The 17,559-nt window shown below is 40.5% G+C and overlaps 1 protein-coding gene across 2 annotated transcripts in view; it reads left to right on the top strand.

Annotated features, from left to right (window-relative positions):
- Positions 1–5,955, top strand: part of large2 (LARGE xylosyl- and glucuronyltransferase 2) — a 32,684-nt gene extending 26,729 nt beyond the window's left edge. For both annotated transcript variants that reach the window (XM_087783417.1, XM_087783418.1), the window contains exons 9-15: positions 585–710; positions 855–1,010; positions 1,123–1,286; positions 1,361–1,639; positions 2,365–2,511; positions 2,620–2,815; positions 3,341–5,955. In XM_087783417.1, the coding sequence (XP_087639543.1) occupies positions 585–710; positions 855–1,010; positions 1,123–1,286; positions 1,361–1,639; positions 2,365–2,511; positions 2,620–2,815; positions 3,341–3,538 (1,266 nt within the window). In that variant the 3' untranslated portion in view covers positions 3,539–5,955. The remainder of the gene's footprint in view (positions 1–584; positions 711–854; positions 1,011–1,122; positions 1,287–1,360; positions 1,640–2,364; positions 2,512–2,619; positions 2,816–3,340) is intronic.
- The last annotated feature ends 11,604 nt before the right edge of the window (positions 5,956–17,559 follow it).

Below are 17,559 nucleotides of genomic sequence, written 5' to 3'. Positions count from 1 at the left end.
TCATGGACCGTAAGGAGACACTTTAAAATCATCCAAATACCTCCATACTGCTGGTCCCTCTCGGATTGAAGCCTCCACATGAGAGATGGTTCCTGGAGAATGTAAACAAGTCTATATTTATAGTTTGTTTACAGCAGGAGATTAAAGGCTAACATGCTATACAAACAGAAAGTACTCTGGGTAAATATCGTGAGCGCTACCAGTTTACGGTCTACACTAATGACTACTGGCAGGGCTAGCGATATTTAACCAAAGTACTTTGGGTGAACTATCGCTTTAAGAAGACCCTTAATCTTTTGTCCTTCAAAAACCTTAAAAGAGACTTTGCTTGGACTCAATTCCTTTTTTTTCTTTGAGCCTATCCTGGTCCCAAAAGTGAATAATGTGTTTTTGTGTCAGAACTCAGGCAAATACTGCCTTCAACGTGACATGAACTATATCTTATAAACCTTATCTCAGTGATACACGATCTCACTAAGGATTCATCTATATATATATATATCAGCTAAATATGTTACACAAAACCTGCAATCTATATTTTAATAAAAAGTTGTGAAGTAATAATTCTTGTGTATTCTTGCCAGGACATCTTCAATGCCTTCATCAAGCAGAACCCAGTACTGGTCCACCAGTTGCCCTGCTTCTGGAACGTTCAACTCTCGGATCACACGCGCTCAGAGCAGTGCTACACGGAAGTGTCCGACCTCAAGGTAAACAAGGAATACAAATCGTTCATACGCTACCCGGCCATAATATGTACCAGTCGTTCAAATTGCATGTCGATAGTTGTGCAAAAACCCCCCATTTAAACGACCTTGACTTTGGTTTAAACGTTTCAATAATGTGGTTCTCAGGTGATCCACTGGAACTCACCGAAGAAACTACGAGTGAAGAACAAGCATGTGGAGTTTTTCAGGAACCTCTACCTGACCTTCCTGGAGTACGACGGAAACCTGCTTCGACGGGAACTTTTCGGCTGTCCAAGCCAGGCCAGTCCAGAGAACACGGAGGTAAATCCCATAAGACTCGACTTTAGATGAGTCAGACCCAGATGAAGCAAAATCAAACACTGTGAGGTTGTTTTTTTTGGTAATGACGTTTGCATACCGCTGCCTTTCTTAGCTGCAGGTGGCTCTGGAGGATCTGGACGAAGACGACCAATGTTACGACTTTCGTCGCGAGCGACTGACCAAACACAGAGTTCACCTCTACTTCCTCCAGTATGAATATCTGCCCACTGAGGATGACAACGACATCACGCTTGTGGCTCAACTTTCCATGGACAGGTGACCTTCTTTTGTTAATCCAGGTGATGACTCTAAGAAACACAAACTACAACCATCCATGTGTCCACCAACAGGCTGCAGATGTTGGAGGCGATATGCAAACACTGGGAGGGCCCCATCAGCCTGGCCCTGTACATGTCTGACGCGGAGGCGCAGCAGTTCCTACGCTACGCTCAGGCCTCCGAGGTCCTTAAGAACCGCAAGAACGTGGGATACCACATCGTCTACAAGGAGGGCCAGTTCTACCCTGTCAATCTGGTTCGAAACGTGGCCATGAAGAACGTCAACACACCTTACATGTTCCTGACTGACGTGGATTTCCTGCCCATGTATGGACTCTACGATTATCTCAGGTGAGATCGTCTTCCCTTCGTGACCTTAAACGGATAGTTCGTCTTAAATTGAAAATTCACTTGTTTTCTACTCACCCTCATGGCGACTAATGGTTGGGATTGTTCTTTTTTAGAGTTATAGACAAAAATGTTTGTTCATTTTAATGTAGCGACTGGAGCTCAGTTGTCTTCGTCTTCATCTGCGTTCAAAAAGACACTTAAAAACATCCAAATATTGCTCGACTGTAACGTCCATCTTGTAGCCCTGAAGCCTTGACATGAGAAGAATTGTTCTGAAGCTCCAGGTTCAAGTGTCTCCTCGTTCAAACACATTTTCAAGGTTTACGCTGATGGCCTGGGATTTTAGGAGCTTAAATGAAGCTTAAAATATTGACTTCTTTCACTTTTTTCTTAACAATTCCTCTCGTAGAACTCCAGTAGGGACGTTAAAATAAAGGACATTTTTTTGTCTATAACCCTAAAATGGAACAGATTACTGTAAAGAATCCCATTCTTAGTCAACATGAGGGTGAGTAGAAAATTACTATCCCCTTCTCCGTTTTTCTGATGTTTGTAATTGGAATCTAAAAGGCATATTGCGATTTACCTTTTTTATTTTGAGTCAAGTCAACCTCCACATGTTACAACATGAGCAGGTTTTGAGAGTCTATCCCTTGAAACATGACTACATTAGTAGTCCAATTTTTACTACTTTCTCACTTTTTTAACTGGTCGCCTTTCTGCAGGAAATCCGTGGTTCAGTTGGACATGGCTCACACGAAGAAAGCTCTGGTGGTCCCAGCATTCGAGACACTACGTTATCGCCTGTCCTTCCCAAAATCCAAAGCAGAGCTGCTTTCCATGCTGGACATGGGGACTCTTTACACCTTCAGGTATGACATAACTGTTGACATTTCTGTGTAAAGAGAAGCTTTTTTATTAAGATTCTCACATTTAAATTGTTGTATCTTTAATGTAACTTCTGCCGCTGTGTTCACCAGGTATCATGTGTGGCCCAAAGGTCACGCCCCAACCAACTATGCCAAATGGAGAACCGCCACCACGCCGTTCAAGGTGGACTGGGAAGCAGACTTTGAACCTTACGTAGTGGTACGCCGGGACTGCCCAGAGTATGATCAGCGCTTCGTGGGTTTCGGATGGAACAAAGTTTCACATATCATGGAGCTGGACGCACAGGTGAACATGCCCCGAAGTCTTTCGTCTAAATACCAGTGATGTGTCGATGAAGCTTCATGAAACAGTGTCATTATTTCCACTAGATGTCACTCTTTGCTCTATAATCTATTGGTTTTTCAAAGCTTTTTTAACGAAACCTCACATCATTTTTAAGCTGAGGGCGCCCCCTACTGTCCTCTGAAAAAATATGACACTGTTTCATGAAGCTTCATCGACACATCACAACCGGTTTCCTCCCACAGTCCAAAAAGATAAAAAGGTGAATTGGGTATTTAGGGAAATTGTCCGTAGGTACAGTATGTGTGTGTGTGTGTGTGAATGGTTGTATGTCTTTTTGTGTCCTGCAAAAGATTGCCGTTCTGTCCAGGGTGTCCCCCGCATCTCGCTATCTCGCTTGAAGAAACTGGGATAGGCTCCAGCCCCCCCTGTGACCTCCCATAGGAATATAAGCAGCAGAAAATGAATGAATGACCAGAGCACTTTCAAAAACTTTTCAAACTGATGAAGTACTTTCTGTCCCTCCAGGAGTACGACCTCATGGTCCTGCCGAACGCCTTCATGATCCACATGCCTCACGCTCCCAGCTTCGACATCTCCAAGTTTCGCTCCAGCTCCAGCTATCGCAACTGCTTGAACACCCTGAAGGACGAGTTCCACCAGGACCTGTCCAGGAAGTACGGCGCTGCCGCTCTCAAGTATCTCACGGCCCACAGGAACATCTGAGGGGGACGGCTCTGTCAGATGGACTCATGGATGCAGCGGGCCTGCATTCGCTCGGAGCGCAGATTGAACGGTAAAGCTTTACGGCTCCTCTGGGATCCTCTCGCTCCTGCGCATGACTTCAGCACTGAACTGTGTATCCCAGTGACCAAAACAGGAGGCGCGTCCAGAATGACACCAACTGGTGGATTCACCAGGACTCGGACACTGGGGAGAAGCTTTATGAGAATATTATAGTTTGTTCTGACAATCAGGACTGACTTCAGCGGACTCATGCCCGGTTGGTACCACAGACACCTGGACACTCGTGGAGAGAAACATCGCGTGCCATTTTCAACCCCCTTTTCTTTTTTAAAGCCGGAATGCAGAAAGATTTAAGCCTTACCACTTACAACCGTATGATATAAGACATTGTTTCGAGCGTCAGTAAGAACCAACGGACACTATTTTACCGTCCTTTAGTAACGACTTCACCAGAACGTCATGTCCAACTAAACTATTGGCTTCAGGGATGCGTCTAAATGTGAGCGAAAGAGAGATCCAGCAGCATCATAAAAGCAACATGCTTGTCGTCACTCCTGCTTTTGTCTCGATCACAGCGTTCCCCGCTGGCATGTCAACACATCCTCATCCGCGTCCCTCATTTGTTTTGTCTTTCATTTCCCTGACAGAAGAACGGTCTATTCATGGCAGATTGATTATGACTCTCGGGACCAACTAATGCTGACACCCTCTGAGCTTTTGTATGAGAATACTAGTGTATGGCCGACGTCTTAGAAGCTGGGTATGTGCATTACTACTGAATACCTTCACTTATCTCTAAAGAAAATATAATCAGTGTAAAATATTTTTTTTACAGTTTAAATAGAAGGTTGAATGTTGCCGTTACAGAGGGAGGTGGAACATGTGTTTCTACGTAGGCATCCAGGAGCTTTGGAAATATTACATAGAATACACTGAATTTAAAATTATTTTTTCGAATGTGAAATCATTTAAAATACATTTGTAACAATGTTTTTTCTGCTGCAACCTCGTAGTAGTGGTGCGTTTATGAAGCTTCATGAAACAGTGTCATTATTTCCTGAGTCCACTAGATGTCACTATCGCTCTATAGTCTTAACTATATTATAACTTTGAAAAGTTATTTTATTGAAACCTCATCATTTGTAAGCTGAGGGCGCCCCCTACTGTTCTCTAAAAAATATGACACTGCTTCATGAAGCTTCATGAAACAGTGTCATTATTTCCTGAGTCCACTAGATGTCACTTTTCGCTGTATAATCTATTAATTTGAAAAGCTATTCTATTGAAACCTCACATCATTTTTAAGCTGAGGGCGCCCCCTACTGTCCTCTGAAAAGTATGACACTGTTTCATGAAGCTTCATCAACACATCACTACCTCATAGCAGTTCAAATTGAAAATTCTGGTTCTTTAGACCAGCGGACTCAACACTTTGTTAAAAAAGCAAAACAATTCTTATTCTATCGAGAGAAAAAAGCAAACATACAAATATAAAACTCAAGAGACTATTATATGCCTCACAGTCATTTACCCAACATCACCGGGAAAAGAATGAAAAAGCACAGAAAGTGAGAAGTTCAGCCATAAATGAATGTTTTAATCACACAAACAAACGTTCCTTAAATCTAGTCTAACTCCACTGCAATGACATTACTTTTATCCGTTTAGATTTTCTTCAAACACTGATTGACTACAGTGTCAACATTTTGCCGGTCATTGGGAAGTTATTTTGTAAGAAATGTATTGCTAAGTGAAGCTCTAATGGTAGCAAAGAAAACTCTTATCATTGAGCTATGATACTGAAGGGTTTACCTCAGAATGAATGAATCATTTAGATAGCTATACCAAGGGCACCGACTAATCTGCGGGCCTATGGCATAAATACACACTTATTGAAAGAACCCATCTATGCATTGGAAAATATAGACATGAATACACTTAAATGCTTCAGTGAATGAACCCTCCCCCCATGTTTACTTATTCATGTATTCCAACCCCTGCCATCCATCGCAACACAACTGAGAAAACAGTCATGTGTGTTGTGTGTTCCATTTAAATTAAATATTTATTTATTTGTTTAAAACAACTAATTCCTGGTTTCCTGGATCCGTCTCAACGCAACATCTTTGACGGTCAGCGTGGTGGACAATGAGATGGAATTTTCACGACCACCGTCACCACCCACATGCGCCACCTACATCGACTTGTTGTTGATTGTGGTTAATGCGAGTGCCTTTGCTGTATTGTGAAACTGGATATTGATTGTACTGTTGTACTGATGGAGCCTGGGGAAAGTCGGGCACTCTATTTATTATTGTTCACTGAAATCAATCATATTTTTCTATGTAAGTGCTTTAAATAAACCTGCCCTTTTTAAAAAAAAATTAAAAAGAAAATTGTCGTTTGTCTTCATCTTAACATCATTTTTGGATGGTTAATGAAATGGAGATGTGACGTCTAATACATGTGCAAATGAGGGTTTGTGTTTCCTGGTCAATTAAACATTAAAGACACGCAGAATGCTCTGGGGTTGGGAAACAAATTTCCCCTGATAGTTCTTGCCATGCAAATTGGAGTAAATTAATCAGGACCTGACTCGCCTGTTGTGTTTAAAATCCAGCTGTTTAAACTATTTATGAGCAATGGGTCGATCAATTGCAGCTGATATCTGTCCGTTCCTTCCTGTCTTTCTCAAATTAACCTTTTTGCACTCAGGTTTAAAAAGTTATTTTTCAAATAAGTAACTAAGTAGTAGTTATTTGTAAAGCGCCTTTCTAGATCAGGGTCACAAAGTGCTTGAACATTAACAAAAAACTCTAAAAGGCCAATATAACATAAGACAAACACAGGAGTCCCAGGAAATTGGGAAAAACACAAATAAAAAGGTATTTAACTTATTAAACACAGAGACAGAGGAAGATCTTTCCAACGCTTAGGAGCAACAGTCTGGAAGGATTTCTCTCTTCTGGTCCTGAAGTGTGTTCAGGAACCATTAGTAGATTCTGATCCACAGACCTCAGAGCCCGAGCTGGGGTGTAAGTCTGGATCAGATCACTGATGGAAAGTCTGACCATGAATAGATCTGAAAGTAAGAACCAGAATTTTAAAATGGATACTGATAGAAACTAGAAGTCAGTGAAGAGATTTAAGGATCGGGGAAATGTGAGTTCTTCTACTAGATCGGCTCAGAATTCTGGCTGCAGAGTTTTGCATTAACTGCAGGCGAGACACATCCTTCTGGTTTAGACACCAAAATAAACTTTTACAATAGTCTAAACAAGAAGACACAAACGCATGGAAATAGCGCAAAAGTGGTGTGAACTGAACTGTTTTTGAACAGATAACAATGATCACGGTAAATTGAAGATATTATACTCAAATCCCAGATACATGTTTGTCTTGTAAACAGTCAAGGCACAACATAGCATTTCTTTTTATTTAGTTTTAGTACTTTTTGCCACTCAAATCCTTTATTGAGTTTCTGGAAAGAAGCTTCAGTATTTTGTACACATTTCAAGTTTTTACAAAGTCACTTCAGCAGGATTACATTTTAAATTTATACAAAAAAAGACGCCATCGCTCAAGGACAACAAATGTTTTCTGTCTCACTAATACATGGATCTACATCTAAGAATGTGATGCTTGAGTATATGGGGCTATTATTGTTTTATAAAGCTTCGTAAATGCGTTAAAGGATTTGTAAATATATACAATATGACAGACTTTTGCGACAGTCCTGCCGCGGTTCACAATCCGTGAATGTGTAACAGGATTTGTGAACAAATGCATCCCCTGCCATTACACCGTCCTGCCAGTAGGGGGCGAATACGCCTCCGTGCAGTTGAATACAGTTGACATGGACACGAACACGAAGCACGAGCTGACATGGTTAAAAAATGGAAAAATCCATCTATGCCTGGGGCTCATTTATACAAAAGCAACATGCACAAAAAGAGCAGCTTTGTCGTTTTTTTAGAAGTTGTGCGAAGTTTGTGATGCTTAACTTGTCAGTTTTTTTTAGATTTGTGCATATTTATTCTGAATCACACGTTTACAAATCCAGTTACACGTTCATTAATCGAGTTACGCATTTGTGGATCACTGTAAAGACACATGTATATGTTTGCAAATCCTTACATGCATTTGCATTTGTTTGAAAAAACCCAACATGATTTACTTTATTGTTATGGGGTTCAATTATAGGTCATTTATTATACCTGTTGGGAAGGTGCGTCATGTGTGGCAATATTTGCTGCATGTATACAGAGACACGCTTGTGCGTAATGTTCAGTGATGAGTGTAAACATGATGGTGATTTGCTAAGAGCGAGAACACATTGGAGTGATAGGAGTGTTGTGGAGGAGGTGCGACGAGGGGTGGAGAGGAGGGTCACGTCTGACAACACTTTGCATAATTCACATAATGATGGCATAAAATAGTAAATTAATGAAAGAAAAATACATAAAGGTTTAATTTGGGTAAACTTTTTTTTTTTTTTTTTTATGGAAAATGGAAAATAGAAGTTTACAAAGATTGCCACATTCCAAAAATGATGAAAGAGATTTTTCTTTTGGTTTGCCCTCAGTATATTTTGGAAAACTTTGAAATATTTTCAGGTGAAGTATTTCATGAAAAAATAATCACTGAAATGAAGACACAACAAGAGACAACACATTTTTTCACACATACACACAAAACAAAAGAATCAAGGACGACAACAAACCGGGGGGGAAACACTACGAACAAAAAACTGCAGTAGAATCAACCTGGGAACATCACAAGGTCAAAGAATAAACAGAAAGAAGGGGTAGGTTGGAAAACACCAAAGCCCAAACACAATTAAATAGAAATATACATGAGAGAAATTAGCAATACTGAAGAGGATAATTGTATTAATATAGAAAGTGGGGGACAATCTGACACTGCGGACTGGAACCTGGAAGCTGAATTGTGGATCCAGAATCATAAGTTACAGTTTTCTGAGATGTTTTTTAAAGACAAAAAGGCGTATACATCACTTTACAAAGATTGTAGTGTGTTCACTTTGTCATTCAAGGTTGGTTGAAATGTCAGTGATGAACAGCGCCATACAGCAATGTAAGTGTTGTTGCAGGTTTGTTTACACGTGATAACTCTGTCGACTTCCCTGCCAATATTGAGATGATGAATCAAATAAAGTGTCTGGTACTCGCCTTGTCACTGAAAAGTTAGAAAATGTCGCAGTGAAGGTGGAAAACAATGTTTGTCGACATTACAGACATTTTAATTCTCCAGATTTAAGGTCCGACTCTAGCCAGAAAAACCTCTATAGGTAAAAGATGCAGGTGACAGTTTTAATGCATATTTTGCATGTATATTGAAGTACCAAAGAGCCAATATCCCATTCCAAATACAAGATAAGGCTGGTTTAAAAGGGACCTTTTAAAGAGAGTATTAAACAGCTTTACATCGCCTCAAGCTGGTATTAAAGGTGACCATGTTTGGCTCATTTAAGGGCTTTAAAGATCAACTAATGTGTAGATTTAAGTGTGTGTTTAAGTGATGTGTGACTCTATTGTATCATCAGTGTGTGTTTGTACAAAACTCTCTTTTCATTGAAATATTGACATTAGAAAATGATCTTAAGCCCCGCCCACTAAAATAAAAGACTTTGTTTTTCTGGAGATTAAATGTTGTTCACCATAACCACACCCACTCTGCTGGGATTGGTCAAACATGTAGCTTTGTCACCGCGCGTCATTAATCCCCATAGTCTCCTCCTCCAAGGGACTCGTTGTATAAACAAAGCGGGGCGTGATTACAGCTGGCTGGAGGAGGAGTGAAGCCATTATTACGTCATAATGGACTTTCGTAACCTCTCATTCGCCCAGATTTAAGAGCAATAAGGGTTTTCTGGAGATTAGATCTTGTTTACCATGACCACACCCACTCTGCTGTGATTGGTCAAACATGGAAGTTTGTCACTAATCCCCATAGTCTCCTCCAAGGGACTCGTTATATAAACAAAATACAAAGTACTGCATCCGTGAAAGTGATAGTTTAAAAGTGTTCCAGACTCATCAAAGCATCATCAGTACTGATGTGTCGATGAAGCTTCATGAAACAGTTTCATTATCCCCTGAGTCCACTAGATGTCACTCTTTGCTCTATTATCTATTGCTTTGAAAAAGCTATTCTATCGAAACCTCACATCATTTTTAAGCTGAGGGCGCCCCCTACTGTCCTCTGGAAAATATGACACTGTTTCATGAAGCTTCATCGACACATCGCTAATGATAAGTTCATCTTCTACGGTCTGAAACATTTGACCTGCTGTGAAAGACGACAGGACGCAGATGAACTCGGGCTCGTCGTGTTAACCTCTGACATGTGACGCTGCTTCAGCATGTCAAGACCTTGAACCCAGCAACACAAATCCTCTAATGTTTCCTCGGCAGCAGCAGCAGCAGCAGCAGCAGCAGCAGCAGCAGGTGCACGTCTTCTGACAGCTCAACTCGTTGGGTCCACGTCCGCATGCGGAGCGACTCCGACGGAGACAAAATAGCATCCCTCCTCGAGCGGCTGGTTCACTGTGTGAATTCATCTGCGTCTTCCCTCCGGGCATCTTAGCAGGAGCTTATCCATTATTAGTCAGCCTCTGCATGTAGGTCAAAGAGCTCCATATATTTGCTGTCACAGGCCTGTGCCACACATATTCCTCTCAAGGGGCTTCGCCAGACTTCACTTCTTCAAATGAAAAGTATTTAAAACTCCACTTTGAACAGCGGATTCTGACGAGCACTGGATCGATTTTAGAAAAACATTTACTGAAAATAGCAGATATTAGCCTGGAGGGTTTTTCCAGACTTTGGAGATTGAGAAAGTTCTGGTTGGTGTATGTACTGGTGGGTAGTGATGTGTCGACGAAGCTTCATGACTGTGTCATATTCTTCAGAGGACAGTATGTATTTCTACATAAATATTAAATCAAGAAGAAATAACTTTTTAATTTTATTTTATCTCTAGTGAATTATCGTAATCGGGAATAATGAGAAAAATGTATATTTTTGGGTCATTGTACATTTAAATTAAGATTAAAAAAGTATTGTTAAAGTGTTAAAGCTAGTGATGTGTCGATGAAGCTTCATGAAACAGTGTCATATGTTTCAGAGGACAGAAGGGGGCGCCCTCAGCTTAAAAATTATGTGAGGTTTCAATAGAATAGCATTTCAAAGCAATAGATTATAGAGCAAAGAGTGACATCTAGTGGACCCAGGAAATAATGACACTGTTTCATGAAGCTTTGTCAACACATCACTACTAAACTTAAAAAATATAAATTTATTCTAGAAAATATCGGGTTCTCTACACTATCTTCCTTTCTTTTGAACAAATGTTCTAATGAAACATTTTCACATCATTTTTAAACTGATGGCGCCACCTACTGTCCTCTGAAGAATATGACATTGTTTCATGAAGCTTCATCGACACATCACTACTAAACCTAAAAAATATAAATTTAATCTAGAAAATACAGGGTTCTATACACTATCTTCCTTTCTTTTGAACAAATGTTCTAATGAAACATTTTCACATCATTTTTAAACTGATGGCGCCACCTACTGTCCTCTGAAGAATATGACATTGTTTCATGAAGCTTCATCGACACATCACTACTAAACTTAAAAAATATAAATTTAATCTAGAAAATACAGGGTTCTATACACTATCGTCCTTTCTTTTGAACAAATGTTCTAATGAAACATTTTCACATCATTTTTAAACTGATGGCGCCACCTAATGTCCTTTGAATAATATGACACTGTTTCATGAAGCTTCATCGACACATCACTACTCCACACCAGGATATTAGAGAAAATTTCCATCCACTCAACACACAATACACAGAAAGAAACTCGAAATAAAAAACACTAATGAAAAATAAAAATTGGTAGCCAGCTAGAATAACTGTCAAGAAAATGTTAAGTTTTTGTAGCTAGTTTGATAAAGTCAAACAACACCTCTTACAACTCAGAAAATGATTTTTTATTATGACATGTTGCTGGGATGAAACCTGGAAAGCCACCAGGATGTGAAGAAGATGAAGAAGTCAATAAAACAACAGGATTTTTTCATCAAAGACTGACTCATCCAACAATATCATCTCAATCCATCTTCTCGTTGGAGAGATTGTGTGTTTCCAGTCGTCCTTTACTGGAACTTGATGAGTTCACAGAGATTGATGTGGTCATAGGGGTGAGGGGGGGGGGGATCACGTGTGCATTATTAATGTCAGCAGCCAGAGCAGATCGATGCGCATCAAAAATAAGTAAATAAATAAACAAACTCCTTCCAGAAGAAAAGCGAAACAACAATTCCAGAGGCATTAGCAGCCTCCATCTGTGGATCAATGGCCATTATCTGTCCAACCTCGGTGCCTCTCGGGTCACGAGCGCGTCTGACGGCGACAGTGTCGGCGATGATTACACTCCGGTGAGGGATGGCGAGGCATCCATCACACTTACGCCGACTGCTTATAGTCCCGTCTGGCTCGTGCCGACTTCTTCCTCCTCTGGATGACTCACGATGAAAGGTGAGGGGGAGTGAGAGGAAGGTCACGCCTGGTCATAATCGACTGTTACTTAGAGTGACACGACTGTCGTGGACTGACAACACCTGAGCATTTTTTTTCCTTCTGTGTTCATGTTTGAGTGAATATGTATTTCAATAATGTAGTGTCTTCTTTAACCCAGTAATACCACCGTTAACATACTTTTTTTTGTTTAATCGTAAAAAGAGTTTTAATATTAGCGTAGTGGTTATTTCATATGATTCTGTTCATATCGTTGCGTTTTTTTTTCCATATGTATCAATCATTGGCTTATTAATCTTAATCTGTATAATGTTTCCTAGTAATTTTATAGTTTAATGTATTAGTTTTACTATCCAATTCCTGTTATTAAGTCAGTAAATAGAGAACGTCTGCACTATAATATGAAAGGAATCGTGACTTAACTTTTTTTTATTTTAAATTCATTTTGTACTATAAATTGCACCTTAATTAAAAAGTAAGTAATTTTTTTTAAGGTCCTCACAGTCTATAGTGTATAGTGCAGGTGTCCATGTTCTAACATGAAGTAGTAAAGCACACATTTTATCACAAAAAGGGTGAATTATAACTTTTATTTAGGGGGGTTTTATATTATAGATATATGTCTATATGTTAAGAATCAAATATGAACCGTTGTTTATCACTGACACCGAACCAACTGAAAGTATCGTTGTGAGAACTGCAATATCCGTGAGAGGCTTCTGGAACATTTTATGATAAGGAACGTGGGTTAATGGTTGTCAAGAAGAGGCTCGATATACTCCAAACCTGCAGAGGGAACTTGTGCAAAAGACGCTGGTGGAACCAAGACGCTGGCCTGTGTTGCCAGTGGGACGTAATTGACCTGCACACCCACGAGACAAGGATGGCCTAAATGTTTGGAATCATCCCAGTTAGCCTCTCTTACCTGAAGAAGATGCAACTGGTAGAAAAAAAAACAACCTACTTTTAATAAGGAGTATGTTTTACTGCTGATTGCTAGTAGTTTATTTAGATACATTTGATCAAAATAATTTAAGCTTGCAGAACGTCATTCGTTTACAATTGGAACCGAATGGTTAACCACTTACTTTAATAATTCAGAAAACTTTGTTTGAAAAGTAAGTTCTGTTCTGACATAAATCATCCTCAAGAAAATAAAAAAAACCAACAAAGAACGAGAATCGACTTGTCCTTTGCATCCTTCAACAAGTGGTCAAGCCGTTTGTCAAGTTTGGTCCGAACAGACACAGACCTTTTCAATGGTATATTTATTTGGACTGTATTTAAATATTGATTATAAACATATTTTGCATGTTAAAGCTTTTCTGCATTTCTATTTACCTTGCTATATTTATGTATGCCCACAGTACGCCCACATACAGTTATGGTACAGACCCTCAAAGCTATTGTAAAGAGTGTGACACATGGAAAAAAAAGTGTTTTTGGTCATAAAGTGCAAAACAAATTCAAGATTCAACAATTATTACATTGTAATTACATGTATGCATGTGTATAATATTGGTGCAGATGTGTAACTTATACACCCGCTTTGCCTAATACCCATTTATGGAGACCTATAGCACCATATTGTCTAACTTTATTCAGACAAAAGCATCTGCTAAATGACTTCTAACTTAATGATGGTTGAACTACCTGCCTTCTCTGCCGACTACTGTGTTTCTAATTCTGCTGCAGAGTATCATCCAGTCTCCTCTAACATGTTCTCCGTTTACGTATTACTGCAGGTGTCCTACAAATCAGCCCAAGACATGTCTATGCAGCTTCGTTCTCGCCTGAGAAGCAGAACGTGAGAATGTTACTAGTCATGTTTCAAAGGTTTAGCGGTTAGACAAGTCCTCACAGAAGGTTTCTGGTTCGCTTCCAGCTTCAGGAAACATGCAGCCTTTCTATACGTCCAGAAGTCGAGAATTATACCGAGTTTAGATTGTCTCGCTGTGTGTCACTGGTTGTAAAGAGTGTCTCCTACCCCTCACCCCGAGTAGCTGGGATATCGTGATGAGGGTGGTAGAAAATGAAGGAATGAAAGAAAATATTTCAGAGAAGAAGAAGGAGCACCGTTGATTATATTCACAGCTTCCATCTTGTCGCTCGAAAGACATGTAAGACGTAATGTACTCGGTATAATGAGAAGTATACGATCAGTATTATAACCCAGCAAGGCCACTTACATGAATATCAATGAGATAATCAAACGGTGCAGCGTACTCTGGTCGCTTGGATACCACCAGTCGTGCAGACCAGTAGCTCTTCACAGTCTAATCACATAAAGGTGATTAACTCATGACATCTGGAAAAAAACTGTAAAAGCCTTTTTTCTTTGCATCTATTATAATATGGTCCGGTTTGTTTTTCACGAGTTTGTCAAAACGTGATGTTGGACATTCAAATATCCAAAACTTTCTGGCCTTCATTTAATTAGTCGGTTATTTAGTGACACATATTACCTTCTCCAAGGTCGTGTAATGTGAAAACCCGACCCTCTGGCCTTCCTCAACTTGAAGATCCGTCCATGAAAACAATACCTGCATTAATTCTGTTCATAGCGCAGACCTCTAACCTTCCTGGGCACCTGAGGAAGGATGAAAGGATTGAAAGACAGGAGCCGACTCACAATTACCATCGGTACCATCATTAAATATATAAATATGTCTATAGTGTATATGTCAGGTTTTTTTTTTAAAAACTGCCTTTTCCATAGGAATACTTTTTACACAGAAGTAAATATAGTCATTATCAATGTACTTCTGAAAGCTTACACGTTTCTTTTTTTGCATCTAGTCAGTTGGTTACGCTGCCGTCTCCAACGTCACACCATCAATTCATTGATGCAAAGCTTAGTCCTCATTTCTATCTTCTACTGACTCTTGTTTAATCTTGTTTAATGTCCAGCTTTTTGGTGCATTACCACCACATATTGTTCCATCAGGTTCCTGAAGGACTTCAGGCGATACCATATACCAAACCATTGAAGGTCTCTCTGGGGCAAGAGGAAGCAAATCCGGGGATATGGATGTAGAGTCTAGATAACATCTGGATAGCTAAATACACCAGCAGGACTAAGGGTTCAAAACATAGGGGGGGCTCACATGATGACCCCAAACCAAATCTTCCTGATTGCACTTAAACATACCAGCCACTAGTGGCTGTATTGTGTGTTGAGTGGGTGGGAAGTTTCTCTAATATCCTGGCGTGGAGTAGTGATGTGTCAATGAAGCTTCATGAAGCAGTGTCATATTCATCAGAGGTCAGTAGGTGGCGCCATCAGTTTGAAAATGATGTGAAAATGTTTCATTAGAACAGTTGTTTAAAAGAAAGGAAGATAGTGTAGAGAACCCGGTATTTTCTAGATGAAATTTATATTTTTTAAGTTTAGTAGTGATGTGTTGATGAAGCTTCACGAAACAGTGCCATTATCGCCTGAGTCCACTAGATGTCACTCTTTGCTCTACAATATATTGCTTTGAAGAGCTATTCCATTGAAACCTCACATCAATTTTAATCCTCTAACGTCTAATCAATTAACCATCTGAACAAATTAAAGGAGCTAACCAGCTTTAGTAAGGGTCTTCATGGAAGGAGGAAGCCACTGGGACCTTTAAAGCAGCTTAAATGTCTTTACCTTTCCTCTGATTTTTGTCGACAATATCAAATGATTTGCTCTGTAATGCTCTGTCACCTGTGGGACATCACAGGTGTGAGTCTTAACGAATCATGTCAACTCTCACCACACTGAGACGTCAACTAGACCAGAGGAAAATCTCCAGGATGATCCGTGGGAACAGGAACAGGCTCCTGAACTCGTCGGGTTAAACTTGTTATTCCAGTGTCTCTATCTTTGAAAATGTAATCATAACAGCACATATCGGGGATCGTACCTCATCAACAAGCTGCTGCCATGAGCTCCCCGTCTCCGTTCCGCCACACGCCATTAATCACGGGCCGCACAGAGATTTGAAAGGGGGAGGTGGGGGAGGATCGACTGAATAAGTAAGAGGCAGGAGCGTTTATTTGCTGATGTGTCAATGCTTTCCAAACACTTGCTGCCGTACGGGTCTTCACTAGAGGTGATGAATGGCTGATGCATGGAGTTCCATAGGATTTTAAAGTACTGTAGCAAGTATTGTAGTGAAGGTTTCTGACTCTAAACAAAATGGTGAGGAGGGGAGGAGAAGCCAAATGAACCTTTAGTCATGGTTTATCCTGCATGACCCACGGGGACTGAAATGTTTAACCCTTGTGCGGTTTATGCAACACGTTTATGATATCCCTTGTGTTGCCCCTAGGTCAAGGTGAACGACCCCCCTGGCTTCCAGAAATGCAGCAGCAGAGGTCAATCACCTTGACCCAGAGATAACACAAGGGATACCACAAACACATTTGTTTTCAGGCCATTGGGTCACCCTGACCCTGAGATAATGCGATGAATAACATAAAACACATTTCTTTTAGGACCTTTTGGTCACCTTGACCCATATATAACACGATGGATACCACAAACATATTTGTTTTTTCGGGCCTTCGGGTCACCTTGACCCTGAGATAACACGATGGATAGTAACAAACACATTTGTTTTCAGGCCTTCGGGTCACCTTGACCCTGAGATAACACGATGGATAACACAAACATATTTGTTTTTTTGGGCCTTCGGGTCACCTTCACCCAGGGGCAACACAAGGGATACCGCAAACACATTTGTTTTCAGGCCTTCGGGTCACCTTGACCCGGAGATAACGCGATGGATAGTAACAAACAAGTTTATTTTCAGGCCTTCGGGTCACCTTGACCCTGAGATAACATGATGAATAACACAATCACATTTGTTTTTTAGGGCCTTCGGGTCACCTTGACCCTGAAATAACATGATAAATAACACAATCACATTTGCTTTTGGGGCTTCAGGTCACCTTTACCCTGAGATAACGCAATGGATAACACAAACACGTTTGTTTTGGGCCACCGTGTCACCATGACCCAGCACAAGAGTACAATTTTCTAAACCTTTTTATGTTTGCGCTCACATGGAGAGGCATCGATGAGTCGTGACACCTTATGTTCCACGGTCCGTGTTCTCAGGCTATTGTTTGTCTGAAAGTGCTTACCTGGAGAAAAGGTACTACTTTCATTTGCCACTCGCTGCTCTCCTCTGTGTCACCTGCTGACAAGGACGTGGTTGAGGCCTGCGAGTGTGTTCTCAGGGTCCATCTCTTAGATTTTCTGGATGTTATTGTGAGATTCCGACGATAACGTCCCTCCGTCAGCAGTCTTTCGGTGAAAAGCAGCGGTAAGCATTTTCAGCCAACGTCCCTCCTCCCGAGTCGCCGCCGCCTCCACTTCACACTTCCAATTTCCTCTCAAGAAAATAAAACAAGACGCGATTCACACCTCTGATTGGACGGCTCGCTTTTG

This window comes from Callionymus lyra, chromosome 2 (assembly GCF_982586985.1).
Source record: "Callionymus lyra chromosome 2, fCalLyr1.hap1.1, whole genome shotgun sequence".
NCBI classification, from domain to species: Eukaryota; Metazoa; Chordata; class Actinopteri; order Syngnathiformes; family Callionymidae; genus Callionymus; species Callionymus lyra.
Note: the sequence above shows the minus strand (reverse complement) of the source record. Positions and strands in the feature narration are given on the sequence as shown.